Source organism: Pungitius pungitius, chromosome 9 (genome assembly GCF_949316345.1).
Source record: "Pungitius pungitius chromosome 9, fPunPun2.1, whole genome shotgun sequence".
Classification (NCBI taxonomy): Eukaryota; Metazoa; Chordata; class Actinopteri; order Perciformes; family Gasterosteidae; genus Pungitius; species Pungitius pungitius.
In genome coordinates this window covers 11,974,524-11,997,149 of record NC_084908.1, presented here as the reverse complement: position 1 = coordinate 11,997,149, position 22,626 = coordinate 11,974,524, and the positions used below count along the sequence as shown (strand labels likewise).

Sequence of the window (22,626 nt, the reverse complement as noted above, 5' to 3'; positions counted from 1 at the left end):
GAATAATCTGTCTTGGCTGACTGCAGTGTAACAGATAAGAATAGGCTGTAGATGTCCGGTGTGCTTCATTATGCACTTTTTTTTCCCCCTTGTGTTAATTTAAAAACATTCAGGACGAGCAGAAGCAACTGAAACCTTATCTTTCCCTTTCATTTCATTTCCCTGCCTTCAGTCGGATTTCACCTTGTGTACTGTAATGAGGTGTTAATGTAACCTAGGGCCCGTTGGTGGAACTTTGACGATTTGTCTTAATTAGCGGTCCAACTTGAAATTGTGTTCTGAATGTTCACAGCAGCGTCGTGACGAGATGTCAGCGGTCTAGTTTGTTTTTTCCTCTAGATACGAGAGTCGAAATGAGACGAGGGCCCCAGAACACTTCTTGTTGTACACTCTACCCGACGGGTGTAATAGCTCGGAGGCTTGATTGAATACACCACATAAAAAGGCTGCATTGTTAAATAGTGCAACTCTGCGAAGAGCCTAAAGGACTGAGGTTAATGCCTCCGGCGTTTTGTTTTCAGTATCTGATTCAACCAATGATTTATCAGGATTAAAAGGGAATACACACTTTTGCTGAATCTCACGTCAGCAAAATGTTCACACGGTTTTAATTAAAATCCAGGTCTTAACTTAAAACCTGCAAACCTTTCCTCTTTCCTAACAGAGGAAGTGAAGCAAAATGAATGGTGCGACACTGCTAATCAGCCACAATAGGTTCCATTTGGGGCTCTGCAGTACTCGTAGATCAGCACATTTAGGACGGCTGGCCAACGGTGAACCGCATGAGGCAGAGGTCAGCAAAGTCGTTTTCATTTCAATGGAAACTCAATCAAGCTTTTGATGGTCTCTAATTTCCTACACATCAATAACAGTGTGGTCTTGCTACAGTGCAAAGGCCGAATTCTAATAAAATACAATGTCACGTTATAATCAAGAAAACTAAAATCAGCAACTTGAAAATAAGACCAAAAGCATCTTTCCTCCTCACAAGGTAAGGTTACATAATTGAAGGGCCACCTTGTGTTTTCTCACATGGAAAGTTCCTTTAAAAAACCGTTGGAACAGTGGAGGCAGACGAGCTCATCCAGTTATCAGAACACATCTGTTTCACAAATGAGCCATAGGAAGGACAGAAGCAACGCAGCAGGGAAACGATATGAGAAATATTTCTTATTCAGGTGGACAGCCAGTGAAATGAGTTGACGATTTACAAGCAGGATTATAACAGAATGAAACAGATCACCAAGGTTACCGAGGCATCCTGTAGCCGGTCTACATTGTGTGGAGGAGGGCAATGATCTATAAAGCCTTAACATTGTTTACAATGACTTCTTTAAGGTACCATTAAAACACTGCGTTTCATTCTTTTATGTCATGTCCAGGTACACGTTCATGGCAAAAATTACGAAACAAAAACACTGCGTGTGGACATCGTGCTCGAAATAATCAGGGTTCACGGATGCTGTCGGGCGTATCCACCATCAGAGCCGGGACGTTCCATCTCCACTTTCAGGGCCCGGGGGTAAAAAGGTTGGCGGCCTTCCCGCTCAATTCACAACATCTTCCTCTTCTCAAACTCCTACAGGAGATGGACAAGAGAAATAAGGAAATCAGACATTAAGTGAAATGAAGTCAGATAGAAGTGAATGATTTATTCATGTGAAATTCACACAGCATTTGTTTTTGATCCTTTGCGTCAGATTGGCTTCTGAGTTTTGGGAAAACGGAGGCGGTAGGAGCTCTGGAGAGTTCGCAGCTTCTCGTTCCCTGCGAGTGCATGTAAGGCAGCGTAGTCGGTAAGTTCCAGTTGTCAACACTTTACAACACTTTGTGTGATTGATCGAGTCTTTGCATCGGCAAAAGTCGGAGTTATGGCTGTGTGAGATTACAATTGCTGTGTTTCTGAGCACAGTAAAAGCATGTGACTACAAATGAGATGGCATTACGTTAGCCATTAAAAAGGATGCAGCTATTTACATATTCAATTTGGGGAATATCACACAAACCGAATGATGATAGAATATGTCGTTCCCTAAGAATTTTCCATTCCACGGGGGGAAAGTAACTTAATTCAAATGCCATTTATCAGGTCTGCAGAGCACACATCAACATGTTGGCCTGTTCCTCTGTGGCTTCTGGATACATGAAGGTCTACTGCCCCCTTCAGGAGGGAAGATTCTCACAATTCTGCAACACTTGAGGAAACCTCTGCCTCTCTAACCTCAACTTTTTGGGCAGAGGGTGAAATGAATGACGAGACATTCTCGCTTTTCAGAGGATGGGGTGAAGGAGGGAGCAGCACAGTGCTCAATTATTAGGGACAAATCTGTGGAGGAAATAAGGAACAAAAAAGTGACGCGACAGGAAGGAGGGGTGAGGATGAGGGTATTTGTGATATAAGCAGACAGATGCTTTGTTGGCCCAAGGTGGCAGGCGGTAACTCAGGGTACAAAGACAAGAATCATAGCACCCAGGAAAAAGCAGAGATGTTTGTGACAGAGGGGGATACAAAAAAACAAAAAAAAACAAGTGCAAGACCCATTTAGACACCTGACAAGTCAAGTGGAAGAGGGCAGGGAGGGGGAATAAATTGAGGAATGTAGAGGCTGCCGCTCCAAAGGGACGGGTGAAAACACACCTGAATAAAAAGTGAGGAAAGCAGAAGAAAAAGAATACGTGAAAGAGAAGAAGTCAGACATTTACAAGCGAGCAGTGTCACAGAGAGCGAGTCGTGTGAGGGGCACCAGGATGGTAAATACAGTCTGTGTCTGCTGCCTTAACTTTTCAATCCATTACACAAATAAGATCCTGAGATTAAATAGGTTTTGCTTCTGGTTTGTTCACACATCGGAAGGCATTTGCGTCTAAGATTTTCACTTTTGACTGTTGAGCAGGATCATCTTCTGCTGCAATGAGGAGTTCCTGAGTTATCTTAAAAACTAGCAAAAAAAGTTTTTTGACATCTTGCTAATACAAATCCTTTGGAAATCACTCCAAGCACTGGATACATGAATGATGAATACATGAATGATGAATACTATCAGCCAGTTTCATGTCCTACATGAACACCTTATTTGTTTAACTTTAAACCTTAAAAGGTTCATGCACATATTTCTGGTTCAGATGTGAGCGATTAACTGGTCTTATGACTCATCTTTCCCCCCCCCTTCACTTTCCTCATGGCACTTTTCTTGATTGACAAATTCAATATTTATTTCTAAATGTTTAATTTTCCATGTACCTGTCTATCAGCTGTGGATGGAGCAGGTTAAGAAAAAAACATAAATAATATATATGTTATTTGACAAATGGCTAAAATGTTAAAACTTACAGCTCAACAGAGCAGTACTAGCTGGCAGCCTCCTGCCCACACTAACACAGAGTTGGCAACGTGCATCTTCAATGATTATGATGAATAGTGGGCAAAATGTGCGTCGGCAACTTTGAGCACAAAAGCATCTTTAGCACAGATTGTTCAAGTTGATGAAATACCACTCAAACCCAAGAGCCCTATTACTGTCTGGTATTAGTCTACCGGAAACTCCTCAAAATACTAAGTTGATGACGCATGAATTTGCTATTTTGCAGTTATTAGTAAGAATGAGCACGTCGAAAAGCCACTTGATTGAACGAACGGCTGAACGAATGTACGGCCATTTTGCTCTGCTTCATGTTTATTAAATTATTATTAAAAACCATCCGCTGTAGCTGGTCGTATGTATGATAAACCCCAGATTCAAAACAACATGTTTTCTACACGTTTTCCCCGATCAGTGCGGGTGAATCATCTCCAGCTCGCCGGGATCAACAGTCGCCAACGCTTCAACCCGCATCCGCAGCATTAAGACGCCTTGCCGCCGCTACGGCGGTCAATGAGTTTAACGGAGATGTATCAACACGGTGTGCAGCAAAATGAGGGGCCACGTTGCACGTTTTTCATCATTACACACAATGATTATGGATTAAACTTGAGGGAAAAAATGTGTGTAAATCTATATCTGAGTGCTGTAGTGCCAGCAGTGTTAATGAAAGTATGAGATGATGAATGGGTGTAATACATGCTTTCACTTTTTATACATCTTGTTAACAGTTCTTCCTTAGTGATAAATCGAAATAAAGAGGCAGTAGCGCCAAGTCAGCCACTGTCAACAAGCATTTATTAATTTCTGCTCTTATTCTTTACGGCATATTAAAAGTTCAAATTGAAACCTTGCTACTCGCAGCAGAAAAAAAAGGCAATTCCTGATCTCAGTAACCCGCTCACACTTTGAATCGCTCCGTATTAGATGCTGATTATATGAGAAACACAGAATTTCAAATGAAAGTCTGAGTATTATAACTGTGGTGCCATTACAAAAATATATGAAGGGAGATTAGTTTGCTTGGAATCCTCTACATACGGAAAACCTGATCCTGACCTTTTAGTTTACCATTTGTTTATTCCTCTAACCTAAAAATTAATTTTACAGCAACACTACAGACAGAAAAGGAGCAAATGGTGGAAAATATCTGTGGCATCGTTACAGTGCATGTATGCGATGGTAGGAAGGCAAAAAACAAAATGTGACATTTAAATGTAGGCTTTTTGTAAAAGCCCTTTAAAAATGTTAACTAACTAAATGTTAGTTAAATAAATCATGATCACTGGTCACAAACCGACGTTTGTAACACGTTGGTTAGGATTTTATTTGTATAAAAAAACAGAAAGGCTAAAGGCTGACGATAAGTAATTGTGGTGATGTTAATAAATTATCAAATAGATTTCTTACGGTTCATTTTAATAAATTTCTTAGTAAACCTTTGAAAGAATGCTTCTGCTGTACAGAAAGAAAAAAAAAAACATACCTAAAACTAAAATAAAATGAAAGAATGAATACATTAACTCATTAAGCAAAAGTGACCCAATCAAATTTAAATATTGTGTAATTATTGCAATTACTTCAAAAGGGTTTACATAACTATCTTTGCCTTTATTTATTATTTACATCCTGATCGCAAATGAATGTCAAATCGTAATCTGCAAAAAAACTAGCAATGACAGTAGTAAAATAAATGTAGCGGAGTTGCGGCACACATAGCAGCATAAAACGATCGCCCCGGAAGCAAAGGACTCACCTTGAAAATAGTGCTGCCCAGCTGGGCAGGGGACATGCTGACAACAACTCCAGCTGACTGCAGGGCTGCTATCTTCTCTTTGGCTCCGCCCTTTCCGCCAGCGATGATGGCGCCGGCGTGACCCATCCTACGCCCGGGAGGAGCAGTTATCCCCGCGATGAAGGACACCACGGGCTTTGAATTAGCACCCTGAACGTAGAAGAGGGAGCGGGGCAGAGGGGGAGAGACGGAGGAAGTGTAAAATTAGGTTAAAATAGACACACACACATAAAAAAGAAGAAGAAGAAAAGAATTCGCTCAAGGGAAGGTGTCAGGATGTGAGCGCAGTTAGCAGAGCAATAAGGGGATTAGGAAAAAGGAAGGAAGCAAAACAGTGGAGAAGGTTGTATAGAAATAGCGAGAGTAAGCTTTCTGCACCTGCATCGCAGTCGGTCATTAGAAACACTCACCCCAAGTCCTCCCATTACGGATGATAACAGGCTTGTCTAACCAGCAGACTCGGTTTCAGGCGGCATTATTAAAACAAAGGGTCAATCAGGCCATTTAATTGCATGGGTTGGTGTAGGACCAGATAGGGGCTCCGGCTCCTGCCATTTCATATCATCTCATTTCTGAGATGGTAATTAGTCACGCTGACACTGATTAGCTCAGCGGCTGTCTGTGCCGCTTGCTCATTGATTGATGTTACGTTCAACAGTTAAGATCACTTCCAAGGTGAATAGAGCTAATATGTCATCTTCAACACTAACATCATAAAGCGAGACGGACACTCTGCGCGTGTGTGTGCGCGCGCATACGGCAGCAAATATTTCATACTTAGCAATAACAACATAATTGCAGGGGACGGCTTTCGTCACACACACACATCTCTGCAGACTGCTTTCACAGAATGAAGGTGGCATGTTGAGCAGCCAAAGCCATACAGTAACTTCCTTCAAAGGCAACCTTTTCAACTTTCCACTCCAAATTCAGACCTGACTGGCAGGAACAAGATGGCCAATATAAACAGAAGAAGATTTAATAATAAATAGAAGCAGCACGTTTATCAGCCGGGGGAAGGTTGAGGACTTCAGATGGAAATGCGCCGCTAATGAGACATTAATACTTGCACATCTAATATAGAAATGAAGAGAGGGGAGTATCATTAAAGTGCTCTAAATGTGTTTCAAGCATCTGTTCAGTGTGTAGAAAAATTTAGGAACAAAACAAATTAGCACCGAAACCCCCCCCCTCTGTATTCCAAAGTCAAATCACGTTGTGAATAAACAAACCAACGAATCAAAGCTTAAATCCATCGCAAACGAAAGTGGTTTAATTACTCTTTTAATCCCTGCCTCCCTTGATACTGAGTACTAGAGCTGCATACAGGGAGGGGAGTTACACTATCATTCACTTTACCCGTCTTTTGTCTTCCACTGTTAGCATTTCAGAAAGATTAACTTAATTATGAGACCAACAGGGTAGCTCTCCCACCTCTGCACACCAACTGAGGGGCTTTTTTTTCCACCGACAAACACGAAACGGCACCGCTCCAAGGTGAGAAATCGCACTCGAGCCCAAAAAGCCAGACGGAGACAATTATCCGCTCCTGTAAACATGACAGGTAGGCATGAATAAAAACCGCCATGTGCTCGTACACATGGAGCGCGTCGACACTCTTCTAACCGCAGCCGTCCTGCAGACTAATCCGTTCTCCGTGTTTATCCCACATCACTACGAGGGGCTTAGCTAAGCGCAGCGGACACAGGGTGGGCGGAAAAAGAGGGTTAAATAGAAATAGAAAAAAAAAATCTGCATACCTCTAGCTAAGGAGCAGAATACTCAAACCTACTTGATATGCATCAGGCAAATTGAAATATGGATATTCTGTGCAATACCTATTTCTGACTTCGCTTAGCCTGCGGAACTCCGGCAGTGATGGGCAGACCTTTGATACAGGTGACTTTTAAGACGTTGCGTCGCAGACACTGATTGGGACTGAACCTTGAAATATGCCGTGCATCATACGACCCGACAGCAGAGCCTTCTGGGATGTATGAGGTTATTTTTCTCGAATGTTACAGAACGTAGGCGTCGGTAGACAAACAGTCCGCGGTAACTTAAGTGTGACATTGACGCAGCAAGGAAAACGGATACCGCTTCACCTTTCGGTATATTGAGTCTCTCAAATAGGAGTTCAATATATTTAATGTTGCATGACACAAATCAATCAGGACACTGGGCCTTAATTTGCTGAGGCGCCTGAATGTAATGTGTCCAGTGTGGCAGAATTTGTCACGTTAATATGAAAAGCAGCGTCCCGTTTTTGCCGTTAACTTCTCTCTGTGACTAATGGCGTCATGCTGTCCACGATCGCAGATTTCTGCCGACGTTCACTTTATTTCACGGGGTTTCCATCTTTGCTGGAGTGTGTCTGAGCTCTCTAGGTCACACACTTCTGGGGGGGGGGGGGGGGCAAATCTACAGGGCGATTCTGGTCCGGAGGAGAGTTTATTTTGATACCTAACTTAAAATCTTAAGCTGAATGAAGGTCAAAGCAGATATCAATGTGGATAATAAATGACCCCGTTACATTAGTCACCTATAAGCGATAAGAGTTAAGTGTCGAGCACTGAGGCTATGAGACGATCATGATCAGATCAATAAAGATCCGTTGCATATAATTGATCTCATGAAGACGCTCACCTGCTGCTTCTTTCCAGCCATCACATTCACCCACATTTCAGCCATCACCCTACTACCCTCTGCTCTTCTCTACTGCAGAAGCGCATTTTTACACGTGGGATGTTCACAACTAACTTGGAACGTAGGATCTGTGACTTAATCCCACGCTCTGCTGGTCCCGTCCATGCACATGTTTCATTTGAACTGTCCGTTGGCGTCATCACTCAGGGAGAGCCGGTGGGGGAAAGGTTGGCGTTTGTACTTTATTCGTTGAGTGAGAGAAGTTGTGCTCTTCAGACGCCAGCGGGAGATTTGCATGCATTAGAGCAGCCGAGGGCAAATAAAATCCATTTCTCAGCTCGAGAGCGCCATAAAAGCGTGCACGGGCCCGCGCACAGAAACAAACACCAGCGCCGACTAAATTAACAGATTAAAAGTCATCCGCGGGGAGCAAAATGCGACGCGCGGGCCTGGTGAAGTCGAAAATGTCAAATCCAAGCGTGCAACCACTCGGCCAGAGAAGCTAATCATCACCCTGCTGCTGTTTATCACAAAAGGTTCACGGCTCGTCAATGCTGTGGGTTTCTAGAAGATTTCCTGTGAAGCGCCACCTACGTCCCTTTTGTCACTTTATCACACAGAAAAGTGGAGACGCTTTGTTCTAGATGTAGGATGGTCTCCAGTGTTCAACACACCTGGAAGATTTAAAAAGGCCTGAGTGGGGTAAAAAAATGAAATAATAATCTGTGTCAAGTGTAGTATTCCCTTACAGAGTTGTGCTGTTTAAGGTACTCCGCTGCGTTCTCCTCAGCATTGCCTCCAATTTCTCCGATGAGGATGATGCCCTCTGTCTTGGGATCCTGCAGAAACACCTCCAGACAGTCTATGAAGTTTGTGCCATTGAATGGATCCCCACCGATACCTTGAAGGAGACAAAGCAAATACTTGTCTCAACAGGAACCTAAATTGTTTTACTTTATTTAGAATATAGATTTTTACCATACTTTGGGAGTCCTGAAACCCCTACATGCGTCAGCCTTTTACTGCCTCCAATTCCAAAATCAACAGGTTTTTTTTGTTTTGATGGGTTTGGCCAACTAAAGTACATTATCCCTGCAGCACTCCATGCTAAGTTTATCATCGGTTGGTGCTGAGCAGGTAGTTTCCACTGGGTTTTTTAGAGCTTTTTTATTGTGTACCGGCTGCCTGAGGGAATAAAAACAGTGAATTTAGGTGCTGAAAATCCAAGCCAATGAGCTAAAATATGCTGAAACGCCAAAAGAAACAGAATGATTCTCTTTATGTTTATTACCTTGAGCAAATCCTTTGTTAAAATAAATGATATTGCTGTGGTAAATTAAGTCTGTAAAACAACAGCATGTGGTTGAAAGTGTAGATAAGCAACACTTTAGAACCATACTGTGAAGCTCGACTGAACTTTTTAGGATCAAGATTTTTTTCACAAAACATTTTAACTATCCCAATACACCTTTATCTCTGTGGAGGTGAATGATGATAATCATTCTTGAAAATTATTTTCACATGATTATACAACTATGTATAGTTGAACCTTGCCAAAATGAATCTTCATTGAAAAATCATCGCCTGGATTTATTTATTTTTTTCCATTAAAAAACTTGGCAACACTAAGAAAATTACATGAATATTAATCAAAGAGGAGCACATTACCTGCAACAAAGATGACATTGAAATTCAATAATGCATCAATTGTAATTTGCTGCAGCCTCAAGGTCATGCTACGACTTAAGTAATCATAAGCAGAACCACGAATAAACCTCCTTAATGAACTCTACAAGATTTAATACAGTTGCAGCACATGTTTTCATGAAGTCTGGCTAAACAACACTCTATAATTAAAATGTCTAAATAATAATACAGTTGTTTTTCAGTCAATTCCAGCATCCATCAAGCCCTCTATTATAGTTTCTTTGGAAGGGAATACACGTGCCAAAAGGACTTTGTATTTGTAAAAGGGTCCATCTTCATACTGTACATGCTGATGCCAAGAAGTAAAAGTGCCAGGTATAATACTATTATTACACTAATTCTAGAGGGTCAGATGGATTTAAAACAACAGACATTTGATGGGCCCTCGACTGATCATTTCAGGAGTACTGACAGTAAGGAGGAACACAAGATTAATCAAAATAAACTAAATCATGACAGCTAGAACCATCATTCTATATAATGCCTTGAAATACTGGAAATTATCAGCAACTAGGTAAATGTCTTTTCAAGAGAAGGTGTGTTTTTCGCTGGAATGCATCTGATGAGTTTGAGTGCAAGGGGAATTTAGTAGATTCACCTTCCTACATCTAAGAAGTACGGTAAAATATTCATGCAGGTTCTTTTCTCTGCTTGGTATAAAGTCACCGTCCTGCCTCAAGGCCAAATGCAACAAACCATTAAAATCTCCGCCGTTGTTCTCCGTTCAACATCCCCAGTGTTTTCTTGCAACCCATGAAGCAATGCACTGAATCGGTTGACTGCTCGTTTTAAAAAATGGACGCGATATAAACCCAGGGTCTGTGTAAGAGTGTGCTGAATATTAATTCCATATGTCGCAGGTGATTGGTACCTACCAATGCAGAGTGACTGGCCCAGGCCAACTTGTGTAGTCTGATGCACAGCTTCGTATGTCAGGGTACCAGATCTTGACACAATGCCTGAAAGATGGATTCAAGTATTATTAGTTTGTTTTTAAAAAAATCACTGCTGTTATTGAGGTTAATACAATGACGTAATGATGCAGGCATTTTATGTCAAACATTGACAAAATAGTTTCGACATGACAGCAAATATAAAAAGAGATCTCAGCTTTGTAACAGCTGTTCTAAATGATGACTGTTGGGAATGATTTAGTATGAAAACTTCCTGTGAAGGTTCACTGGTCAACAGCTGCACTGTTGTTTATGAAGCTGTCAACGGCAGAAGCTCAATAGTAAAGTAAAAGGTTTGATATGGAGAAAGGCGTTAATGTGAATATGTTTTTCCCCGTTTCATCACACTCAAACCTTCAGTCATTTCTGGCACAAACATGTAAACTGACATTGAGAAAATAGCATTTTACTATTCCCCTAATTTAAACAATAAAATGTCTAGACCAAGAATTTCAAATGTGTGATGTTATGAACTACAAACCAAAAAAGAGAATAGTAAATCTCACCAATTCTTCCCTTTTTGTGGATGTGGCCAGGCATGATCCCAATCTTGCATTCTCCAGGCTGCAGGCGGGTAACATTTGCATTAAAATAAAGCCATGCACGTAAAGTACTGGGGTTTTAAAAACTACTACTTCTGCTTCTGCTTTAAATCACCGTTAATGTTGTATTATAAGTTCACCAAACTTGAAATATGTTTTTCCATTAGAAAGGCTTTTCTCTATGGAACAGTCATCTATTATTAAGCTTTTTTTCTACACCATAAACTCACTTTAAATAAAGCAGAACAAAGTCACCGGATATTCACTGCGAAAATTCCCTTAAGTGAGGATGACTCAGCTTCTTTGTCTAAATGCAAAGTTTGCTATACTTTTAAAATAAAGAAAAAAAAGGCTATTTCGATTCAAATAACTAACATTGTTCATTACCGACAATCGAAAATAGCAGTATAAATAAATATCTGCTTGAAAAAAGGTTTTAGTTGTTTTAATTCACTGTGGAAAAGATAGCAGTATATTAATGCATTAAATCTTGATAACTACTAGATCCCTGAAGATTCTACTCCTAACTCTCTTTACCACAACCAGAAATAAATAATTGCCTAAAATGGTTATCAGCCGCTGCCAAACAGTCAAGTTGCAATTTACATCATTATCTTCCCAAAATGACATCATCTCGTAACTTATCCCTTTAGGCTAAAAACACGTTTTGTCAGTGACCCCTAAATTGTCATCGTAAGGTCCATGTGGACGTTCGTGCCTCATGTAAAGAAATTCCTGAATATTGCGATAACAAAAGGGGTAGAGATAATCCGAGGACATAAGGGCCTCCTAAAATGGCATTACAAAAAAATGAAATATGAATATATGCTTGTGTGTGTGAGCGCTTACATTGATGACTCCTGGACAGTTGGGGCCGATGAGGCGGGTGTTGCCCTGGCGCAGGAGCTTATGTTTGACTCTCACCATGTCCTGCTGGGGGATGCCCTCAGTGATGCACACCACCAAGGGGATCTCGGCATCAATGGCCTCAATAATGGCAGCTGCCGCAAACGGAGGGGGCACATAAATCACAGTGGCATCTGCCCCTGTGCCATCCTTTGCCTGAGGCGGGGAATAAATAAAAAAATGAATTTAAAAAAATAAAACAGGTACTGGTGGTGCATTAAAATTGGAAAGTTATGAAACAGTGCCACCTAATGTTTCTTTCAATGAATCTTTAAAAAAAAAAAACGTACAGTCTAAGGCAGAATAGTAGCAGCAAATTTGACTGACCCACGTCACATATTTCCGCTGCAGTGTGTTTACAACAGAAGCTGTAAAAGGACAACAGAAGGAGTCACACATACCTCCTTGACTGAATTGAAGACTGGCAAGCCAAGATGCGTCTTACCACCCTTGCCAGGGGAAACGCCTCCAACTAACTGGGAGCCATAGTCAAGAGACTGCTGACTGTGAAACGTTCCCTGCAAGGAGAGAGGAGGCGTTACGAGGAGGTAATGAAGTGGGTTACGGCCGCTTTCTGTCGCATCAACCTTGAGATATCATTACAGACAGATAGGAAGGAGGAAATACGCTGCCATCCAGGATTAATCACCTGTGCCGTTGAGTAAAGGGAAGGATACAGAAGTGTGTCTAGTTGTCTCGAGGATTCAGCAAGTGTTTGTGTGTGTGTGTATATGAACAGAGTTCTTGTTGCATAAATTTGTAAACAAATCAAAAGCAGCTTTGGATATTCTCCTTCAGCGACTGCAAACTATCTCTAAAGAAAGTTTAATTTCTCATAGTGACACTTTAATGTCTGCTACTGGGTACCTGTCCTAAACTGCCACAGCTCAAATATTTCATTTACCAAGATTTGTGACACAGATGAATTAGCTTCAGCCCAAACATATATAACTTTATATTTAAGAAGTATTTCAAATGTCTCTTAATCTCAGATGATTTTTGTACTTGTTCTTGAACAAAATGTGGATTGACAGTAAATTTAATTAACATTTATTCCTAACAGATTTAAAAAGGACCCGTGTGCAGCATTTAGGAGGCTTTATCATGATTGTGATCTACTTTTCTTTTAGTAGATCACCAGCCCACCGGAGGTGGATATCCAAATATTTATCCAATATCATATCCAATATGTATAAACAATGCATTAAACACTAAACAGAATACTTTGAAAGTTTTGATTTAATTAAAAATGGCCTTGATTAAAAAGAAAAGACAATGTCAGTAGGTTAAGCTTCAAAATGCAATTTAGGGTTTGACACTCTGACACACAATGTATAAGACTGGATGGAAAGAGACTAATATGTGCGCTGTAGAGAGTAACAAACACACTGGTATCGTAAACTGCTTTTATTTGTAGTTCATAGTGTTCTTTGTGTGGTATAAATATGCCCGTCACGCAACAAATTAAAAGAAAATAATTAAGAAAAACCAAAAGGAGTACATTGTATTTTAAGATGTAAAATCTTGTGAGTGAATTGTCCAGAAAATGAGTAAATCGAGCAAGTGTAAATGAATGTAGGTTGGTCTGTAGTAAAATATTACTGAAGCAATGTATATGAAGATCAAGGGTTATAACCACATGTGTAAATTAATTATCCTCATGGAAAAATGATTACGAGCCTATTAAGATGAATTAGAAGCTGTGAATCAGCATCTTTTTTGCAAATGTTGAAACTCTAAATTTGCACAGCTGCTTGCTTATCAAGCCAATAAGACTCGACAATGTGCACTCAAAGGCACTTGCTTCATTTCTCCATTTCTAATTACCCAGAGTGTTCACTGGAACTATATTTAACAACCTTTGTAGTGCTGAATGCAAATGGAAGATGAAAAGTGGAGTGTGCATGAGGACACAGGGGGAATATGAATCTAAGAAGCCCACATTTCTGGCTTGTTGAGCACACTTTATCCTCCTTGACTGAACGAGTGAAGCACCTGAGAAATAACTAATGTATTATCGTGGACTAAAAGAGTGACAACCACCAGTGGGAAAAAAACTTACATTTAATGTAAAAATCAATATACGCAAAACTGTTGACTGAAAATCAAAAACTAACCTGAATTACAGGCCTTTAAAAAGGAAATCATCAAAAATAAAAGTATTTGATAGATTATGAAGAATAACACAACGAAAAGAAATTCCTGCTGACATCCAGCCTTGGCTCTCCTCCAGAAACTTTTACTGACTTAACTCTTGAAATTGTTAATGATGGTTATCATTTTGGAACATGAAAGTACTGATTTGAATTGGACCATATGCTGCAATTCATTTTCTCTACATAATAGTTTTACTAATGCCACTTCCATCTACTCAGACAAATTGAATTATTTTGTCTATATAGAGACGGGGGGAATGAAAGTCCCTCAGCAATATGCTTCAGTTATGAAGGGGTCCTGTAGGAGTTTCTCAGGTATTATGTAGGAATTACCCAGGACACTTTGTTCCTTTTGCGAGGAACTCTCCTCTCTGTGTATCAGGGCCCTTCTGTATGACATCTAGACATCAGCGAAGAAGGAAATGGTGTGTGATGGTGTGGTCTGAGATTTCATAATATTAAAAGGAATCCAATCAGATGTGAAGCATCCCTTTAATAAAAGCGTGGCGGCAAGTTGCTGTACAAACCTGCTTCCCCGTGAAACCTTGGCAGATGACCTTTGTGTTCTTGGAGATGTAGAGGTTCTGTCTTGAGCCAGTGTAACAGTGCCTGACTCCACTCTGCTGCACTGAAAAGAGGAAGAGTGGCAAAGTGGTCAAAAATGAATAGGTTTCTCAATTTTTAAATGAAATATTCTGATCCACTTGTTCCCTCAAAAGGAGGACTGTAACGTTGTGAAAGGAGTTAGCATTTCTGCTCTTCCAGTTTCCTTGGAAACCAATGCTTTTAAGGAGATTACTTTCTAGTTTGAACATAAGGTGTTGTTCTACCTTATGTGACTGTTCGCTTTTTATTCATGGTGGGTGACTTTGTTTAACAAAATAAAAATAAAATCATAAATTTGTAGTTTATTTATTATAAGATTATCTTGCTGAGCAAACTGCGAAAGGATCACAAATGTTTGTTTGTCATAGAGTTTATTTTCCAAACCCAACGGAAACATGATATTGGCTGGTTGTCAAGGGTAGCAGTGCGATACAAATGTGCGGGTCGGTTTGCACAAATACACCACACAAGTCAAGGTGTGCAAATACATAAAGACAAGCATTATGCGGATTGTGTTTGAGGCAAAAACACAAAACAAGTTTGAAATAAAAATAGTCCATTTACTTTAATTTCTGCCTAAGCAAACAGCTTTATTTTTGTTGACTTACAATTTCTGCGTTTCTTTAGTCTCAAATGGCTGGCATTTATAAAGCAACTTTCTACATTAAGGGAGGACATCCTTTTCTTTCCTCTCCGGTGGCCTGCCCAGTGGGGCATTTTTCTTCTTGTGTCTTTAGTAGAACAGGCGACCTTGTGATGAAAGAGCGACCTTCTCTACCTTCAGCCGCAACTGACTTTTACTGAACATTTTTCTAAGATGTTCTATTAATATTTTTGGATGCATGCTAATGCTCTGAGGCTGTAATTGTGCCAACTGCTGATGGACATGTCTAATAATCCTATTAATCCTATTAATTTGAAGGATGCTATCAGCACATTTTGTGGACGGTCAGCTAAAACTACAAGGTAACTACTACCTCTTTACAAAGCATATTTTGAAAGTTGAATACAAGTGATTCACTTCAAAGAATTATCCAGCATTGCAATATTTAGATTATTAGGCTCACAACTAATGCCTCTACTATACGGTTTGGTCGCATGGATCTTATTAACTCTGTTTTGAGTAGCAGCAAAGAACTTAATCAATTGTGTGTACACACACACACACACACAGTCGTAAGAAGCAATTCAGGTCAAAGTTCAAGTGACAAGAATCTGTCAGGTTAATCTTACTGTGAGACAACTGATAAGACAAAGCCTGCAGTGGCCCTACAGGTAAAACTATGGACATGCTACACTATCGCATTACGAATACTATAGACATAGTGACAGGTTGGATATTTCATGTATTAAATCTTAGCCAAGACTTGTTGTGTATGTTTTACTGTCAACTGTTTTCCTACTGAAAGTATAGCGTTAAAAATAGATTTAAAATGGAGCTTGGTTGTCAACAAAGCTGCAATCACAGTATTAATGTTTTGTAAATGAAAAACACAGTATATAAATGTATACGTACTAGATAATGAGAACTTAAGTGAAAGATTAAGTTGATCTATTTGCAATAATATAAATAACAAAACTAATTTAAAAACATGTTGAGGAATAATTGGTTTAATGTAATCCCAGCTCTTCATTTTATTAAATGTATGTACATGCATAACTTGCGTATTCATCAACATGGATCCATTTTCCCCATGTTTGAGTCTTAACGGGCTGTTCTATAATCGCTCACGACGATTTCTCACAGTGAATTTACAACCACTAAAAGTACATGTTTTTTACATGACAACATTATGGAAACAACACGAAAGAAAAATAAAACATTTACATTAACATCACTTTACCCATTATGTTTTGCTATTTTTGTGGCTTTTATATTTTGTTTTAATTCTTAAATCTTGAATTGCAGCCACATGTATTATCCAAACCAACTTCAAGTGACTAAAACGCAACAATCTCTGACCAGTACCCCTCCCTTCACAACCCTTTTATTTACAGCATTAGAAACTGGATATCTTTGGAAACATCGTGATGATTGCTAAGAAGTTAAGACTTGTTACAGCACGTTGAGGACTAAATGAACATTCTGGTTTTAAATATGAGCAATCAAAACAGAAGCCTGCAGTCCACAAATAGACAGTTCTAACAGGGCTAAAGTAAACTAGAAGTATTCAATCTCACTGACCAACTGACAATGAACTTTGGTCTTCAGTCAAGAGACAGCTGACACTGCAACGTTACAAAGTCCAGCTTCCCTTTTTAGCTCCATGAACCAACAATGTCGCCACTAAAGCTAAATTACGGCTGTATCAATCTAGTTGATGTAATCTAGCAAAAACTATAGCTTTTACAATTCATCGTCAACAACCAACTTAAGAGATCAGATATAAAAATGTCAATAAAAAAGAACCCCCTACACTGCTGACCACCTGGTGAAACTAAGTTAACGTTAGTTACTAATATAGCTACTTCAACTCATCAAAGAAAACAACTTGAGCAGAGTGAATACACAAGCCAGATTTAGTCGAGAGGACATGCAAGGTCATAGATCAATACTTGCTCCGGCCTGGAGCAGGCAGCGAGGGGTTGGGGTTAGATTCCAGTCAAACGTTAGATATAGTTAGCTAGTTAGCTGGCTTGCTAAGTGTTACAACAGAGTTACAACTACATTAGACCGTTGGTATGCTAATGTGGCTAACTAGCTTTGGAGGCTCACTCACAGCAAGCCAAGAGAGGCGTTTGCTAGCCAGTGCGAGATTGAGCCAGCCTGCAGAGAGAACTGTAGCATGCAGCACAAAGCCGATGAGTACGCTTATATTACAGAAACTAAACTGCCAGACGTTGCTATTGATAAAAACTAGAATTTACTAAAATACTTACAAAGCAGCCTGGCAAACAACCTGCTGTGAGACATCTTCGGTCATTCACCAATGACACCAGAGGCTGATCAGGACCCGTCGCAAGGATTTTAGTAGCCTTATTAACTCTGGATAATTGAATGATCTTAGAAACATCTTTTTGTTTCTAAGTGAAGCCCCAACTCTTCACATTCATTGTTAAGTGACTGCTGATGGGTTTACTCATGAGTTTTGAATACGTTGTAGAAAAAAGACACAGTAATTACATTTCTTTCAGGCATATTAGAAGACTACTGCAATTTCAAGTGCATTCTGGGTTGTGTAGTTCTAGAAAAGGTACTTGAAATAAGCCCCGCTAGCACAAGAGGTCGCTTTAACCATGCGGATATTTATACTTTATTCTTAGGCTCACTTACTTTACTGGAGCTTTCAAAAGCATACTGCACGTTTTAAATAAATATCTATATATCTAGAAAGAAAACATATGCAGTGGTGCCTCAACAGATATAATAAAAAAGTATGACGTTTATTTGGAGGCAAAAAAGAGTGAAAAAAAGATACTTTAGAATTTGTCAGGAAATGATTAGTGGTTTGTGAGTCAGTGTTTAGTTCTGTATTATCTGCATGTTTCATTTGGACGTATTTTTCTTTTGCAAGATTTTATTCCTCAATTATAGGGAAATATTGCAGTTTTTAGATTACCAAATGTATTGAACTGACTAATTATTCAATAAAACATTCCAGGTATTTACTGAACAACCTATTCATTATAACATGTTGAGCAAATATAACTTAAATTCTTATAAATTCTTTTTAAAAATGAGTTACATTTTGCTTAAACTTTACTCGTTATGAAATCCTCTTTTGTATTTGGATAGTACAAATTTGTACAAAAAAAACTTATTTTACACTGCCTGTAAGAAAATTTGCATACAAGTCAATTAATTCCGTAAATGTATGTATGGTTTGTTAGGCATATACTGTTGCCAATTTTCTACACAAGCCCTTCATCTACTCGTTCTTTGAAGTTGGTAATATAGTCAGTTAGGTGATACTGATGTTACAAACTGATTTTGTAAAAGGTTGCTTTATTAATTTACATGATCTTGTTTAGACAAGATGAGCACTTGAACAGCAAATCCACTTCTTTTATGCTGTATTCAAGTTGTCCAATCAGGAGCCACCAACTCCTCAGACGTTGATTGGTCACACGCTGCAACGTCATGGACCAGCCTTACGCGTATTCACGAAAGCTTCAACGCAACTTTCTTCTTCGGACTATTCCGTATTTCAAATGGTTTCACGGTAAGAGCTTACGTTCCGGCGACAAGCTGCGTTCATAAACGAATGCAATGACATAAACGAGGTCCAGGAACTACTCAAGTCAAACACAAAACCTCCAACATACAGCTTTTCAAGATGGTTTTAGAATCCATTTCAAGGATAATTAAACTCCAGCTTCCAGCTTACCTCAAGAAGCTCCCGCTTCCGGAGACGATCGGCGGATTTGCGAGGTTAACAGGTAATTAACTGCAGCTGTGTTGAACCTCTGACTGTCATGTGAGGATGATTTCCCATCTCACCGGGGACTCTTAACTGAAGTTGCTTTAGCTCGCGCTAGCTTGCTCCGCAGCCGGGACCGTGCTACGACACGCTGCCCGCCGCCGACACAACTCTGGATCATCTACGTCTAAGTTGTTGTTGTTGTTGTTGTGGTTCTGGCAATGACCTTAATGCATAGCAGTGATCTGAACAATCACGTTTTGATATTGTGGATTCACTGGTGTGTCTGCATCTTACCAGTTCACACCAGCAAGTGATGCGGAGGCAGCTGGGCAGGTTCTCTTTGACTAGAAGGGAACATACGTCCAAGAAAACCACAATACTCCAAGAGCATTGTTTGCTTCTTCAGGTCTGTGACCTCTCACCGAGTCCCCAACTTCTCCCCAAATGAAAATGTGCATGTTACTATGAACCTGCTAATGGTTTCATCCATTTTTAAAGCCCAAAATGTAAGTTTTTTTAACCTGCTGCTTTTTCCCATTTCACAGTATAATAGATTTAGCCACGTGACTCTAGTCTTGAACCCTTTCTGGTGTTTTCATTAAATATATAAAAAGAATAATCATTAGATGCTCTTCTAAACTGAAGCATGGTAAACTTTTGATATTCTTTTGAGTCTCAATAAACCTCTTCTGGACAACATCGAGTTCATCACACATGACACATAAAAGAAATGGGAACACAATACCAAAACCTTTAGAGCTTGAGCACAATTGTGCAGTTTAAAACAAGGGAAATAAATATTAGTATAAAAGTGAAAGTTCGTCTTGATTTTCCACTTCAACTTGACCTCACGGCCATCATAGATCTTTGCAAAGTATCACATTTACCCTAAAAATAGCCCCAAAATGTATAAAAGGCTGAGCTGGCCTTGCATTTCCAAAATGCCCTTGTAACAATTGACAAGCTAGAACCATTCAAGTGGCAACTCTGAGGCCATAAAAACAAATAAAGACATTAATATTTCTCTGATTGAGGTTACTAATTAATAAGGCTCGTAGACATCACATGTCGGAGTAAGTGGAATGTCCATGTCTGTTATTAAGAAGGTCTAGGTGCCATATAAATAGTGTGATCAAAAGGCTGGATAAATGCCCACAGCTGGTTATGCTTTTAGGAAAGCACTAGTGAGCCCCCAGATGCTGTGATGCAGAAGGCCAGAAACACTGACCAATCACACCGTCTTAGAGACAGCGTGTGAATACAGGTGTATACAGACAGACTGCAAGAGGGAAAAAAAATTAAGCATTTAATCGTGTTGCAATTTCTGCCAAGAATTAGCAATTTATTCAGTCAATGCATATTAGAAGATGGATGCCTTATTAAGTGCCAATACATGCAATATATAATTCCTTTAAGAGATTAGGGATTAGAGATGTTCCATTAGTCATCCATTCCTTTTACTGAAATAATTTGAACTCCCCCTGAAGGGTATTATAAAACGTTCCAAGAGGTGAGGTGTAACTCATCGCTCGTAGCAAAATGACATAACTGCTTAATCCTCACTGCCCTTTACGTGTCTGAACCTTACACGTGGACCATGCAATGGGTTTTCCCCCCTGAAGAACCCTTCTGGCCTCAGTGAGACATTCACCGCTTTAGCTGTTGACCAAGTTCAGCAATGAAGCGAAAATGCAGATTAGAGGTCAGCTGGTCCTCCAGCCGGGGCCAAAAAATAGCTTACTTACGATGAGGTTAGACTCACTTACATCTGTTTGATAATATCATTTGTTCACCGAGTGTATGTCAGATATACCGCAACAGACTTTTCAAAAAAACAACCACACTTCCGGTAATATTAGATCTCATTTGTATGTTGGTGCTGACGATCTAATCACTCAATAGCTTTGTGAGGAAACATGTACGTTGTTTGTATTGCACCAAACAAACAGATGAAGCAGTGTTGGGTTATTTCCTGTCATGACTTTGGGTGACATCCGATATATGGAAGCACTACATGTTGTGGAGAAAAATGTTTTTGAAAACATGTCAAATCGGAACAAACTCTGCTGAAGTGCCCTGTGACTGGAGAGTGGTGAAGTCTAGAGAATGAAGTTGTTTTCTTACTTCAAAGTTTAGGTAGCTTTTATTACGCAGCAGTCCAGTGTGTTTCTGTGCCCGGGCAGCGGCCGCAGTTGTCCTGATGTTTGATGTGATGTTTGTGATGCGTTCTGTAGTGTCCGAGTGGCTCAGGCTGCTGCCTCTCCTGGGCATCCTGGCTCTGCTGGGCTACCTCACGATTCGCCCCTTCCTGCCGAAGAAGAAGAAGCAGAAAGACAGTCTGATCAACCTGAAGATCCAGAAGGAGAACCCAAGGGTGGTCAACGAGATAGACATCGAGGACCTGAACAGCACCAAAGTATGTTACTGCCGCTGTTGGCGCTCCAAAACCGTAAGTCGTACCCCTTTCCATACGCATCGATATATATATCACCATTCATTGGCTGTCACTTCCATTTGCTACATAGCTGATGAATACAGATGGCTACTTGCATTAGGGACGTTTTGATACAGAAATAAATGTGACGTGACATTTGGTATGAGGAGGAGTTGAAAGTTTCCGCTAATATTGAGTTGTTCCCTGTCTTAGTTTCCGGTTTGTGACAGGTCACACGTAAAGCACAACGAGCTAACCGGAGACAACGTGGGACCGCTCATACTCAAGAAGAAGATGCTATAATTGGACGCTGGTGGCGTTTTTTTTTCTCTCATCTCTCTCTATCACAGTCTTTGGGTTCCATGACTAACCGTTAGTTTCTGTCTCCTGTTGCAGTGTTTTCTTCTTCCATTTTGGAGCAAAGTCTTGGTCTTGCCTTGATGTTATGTACACGTTCCTCAGACACGTGGCAGACCAGATTCTTTACTTGAAGTGGTCCTTAAACACCTGCAAATATAAAATTCCACAGTGTGTCTGTGAAAACTGTATTTTAGGTTATTTAATGAAAACAAGCAGCAAGAAAGTTTTTTTTCCTTTTGGGGGGCCTTTATTCATCATGTGTTTACTTTAACAGAGCAGCCTTTTTCTAAAGGAAAATGTAGGCACGTCTCACCCTTTGTGGAATCAGTTACCCATCATCGGGACCACTTTGAGAGGAAAGCTTGAAACACAAATGCAGTGACCTTAAGATGGCTTCTAATATGCTGAACGCATCAGAGGAAGTTTGTTTTTCCTAGTTGAATAGTTGTTTGAATGAAATACTTAACCTTAAACCAACATTTTGTACTGTATGTCTTCATTTTGGACGTTTCTTAGAATTTTTTATTTTTTTTTGTCTGCGTGCCAAACACTCTTTTATGATGTGATATCTTCTCTCATAAGTTATTGTGTATAAGGGAAATGGTCAAATATTTCTCTATTTCTCTCTAGCCTTTAAAACATTTTTTATTTTGTTTTCAACTCCGTTGCCTGTGAACATTTCAAACCAAGACATTGTAATATCCAGTTGTGCGCAGTTTTCACCTCAGTACGGTGGTGAGGTTTCAGAAAGTAACTTCTGCAGCAGAAGACTTTTGCTCTGTTCCTTTCTCGTTTCTG

At 39.9% G+C, this 22,626-nt stretch overlaps 2 protein-coding genes across 2 annotated transcripts; one reads left to right on the top strand and one right to left on the bottom strand.

Annotated features, from left to right (window-relative positions):
- Nucleotides 1–1,150: 1,150 nt before the first annotated feature.
- Nucleotides 1,151–17,648, bottom strand: suclg1 (succinate-CoA ligase GDP/ADP-forming subunit alph). The gene is made up of 9 exons (XM_037472381.2): nucleotides 17,551–17,648; nucleotides 14,592–14,692; nucleotides 12,310–12,426; nucleotides 11,852–12,064; nucleotides 10,967–11,024; nucleotides 10,383–10,466; nucleotides 8,550–8,701; nucleotides 5,116–5,304; nucleotides 1,151–1,579 (listed from the first exon to the last, which is right to left on the bottom strand). Exons 1-9 carry the CDS (start codon nucleotides 17,582–17,584, stop codon nucleotides 1,553–1,555), a joined length of 975 nt encoding a protein of 324 aa, XP_037328278.1. The 5' UTR covers nucleotides 17,585–17,648; the 3' UTR covers nucleotides 1,151–1,552.
- A 1,125-nt stretch (nucleotides 17,649–18,773) lies between these two features.
- Nucleotides 18,774–22,358, top strand: cisd2 (CDGSH iron sulfur domain 2). The gene is made up of 3 exons (XM_037472496.2): nucleotides 18,774–19,050; nucleotides 21,269–21,483; nucleotides 21,682–22,358. The coding sequence occupies exons 1-3, from the start codon at nucleotides 18,948–18,950 to the stop codon at nucleotides 21,769–21,771; spliced, it is 408 nt and encodes a 135-aa protein (XP_037328393.1). The 5' UTR covers nucleotides 18,774–18,947; the 3' UTR covers nucleotides 21,772–22,358.
- Nucleotides 22,359–22,626: the final 268 nt, after the last annotated feature.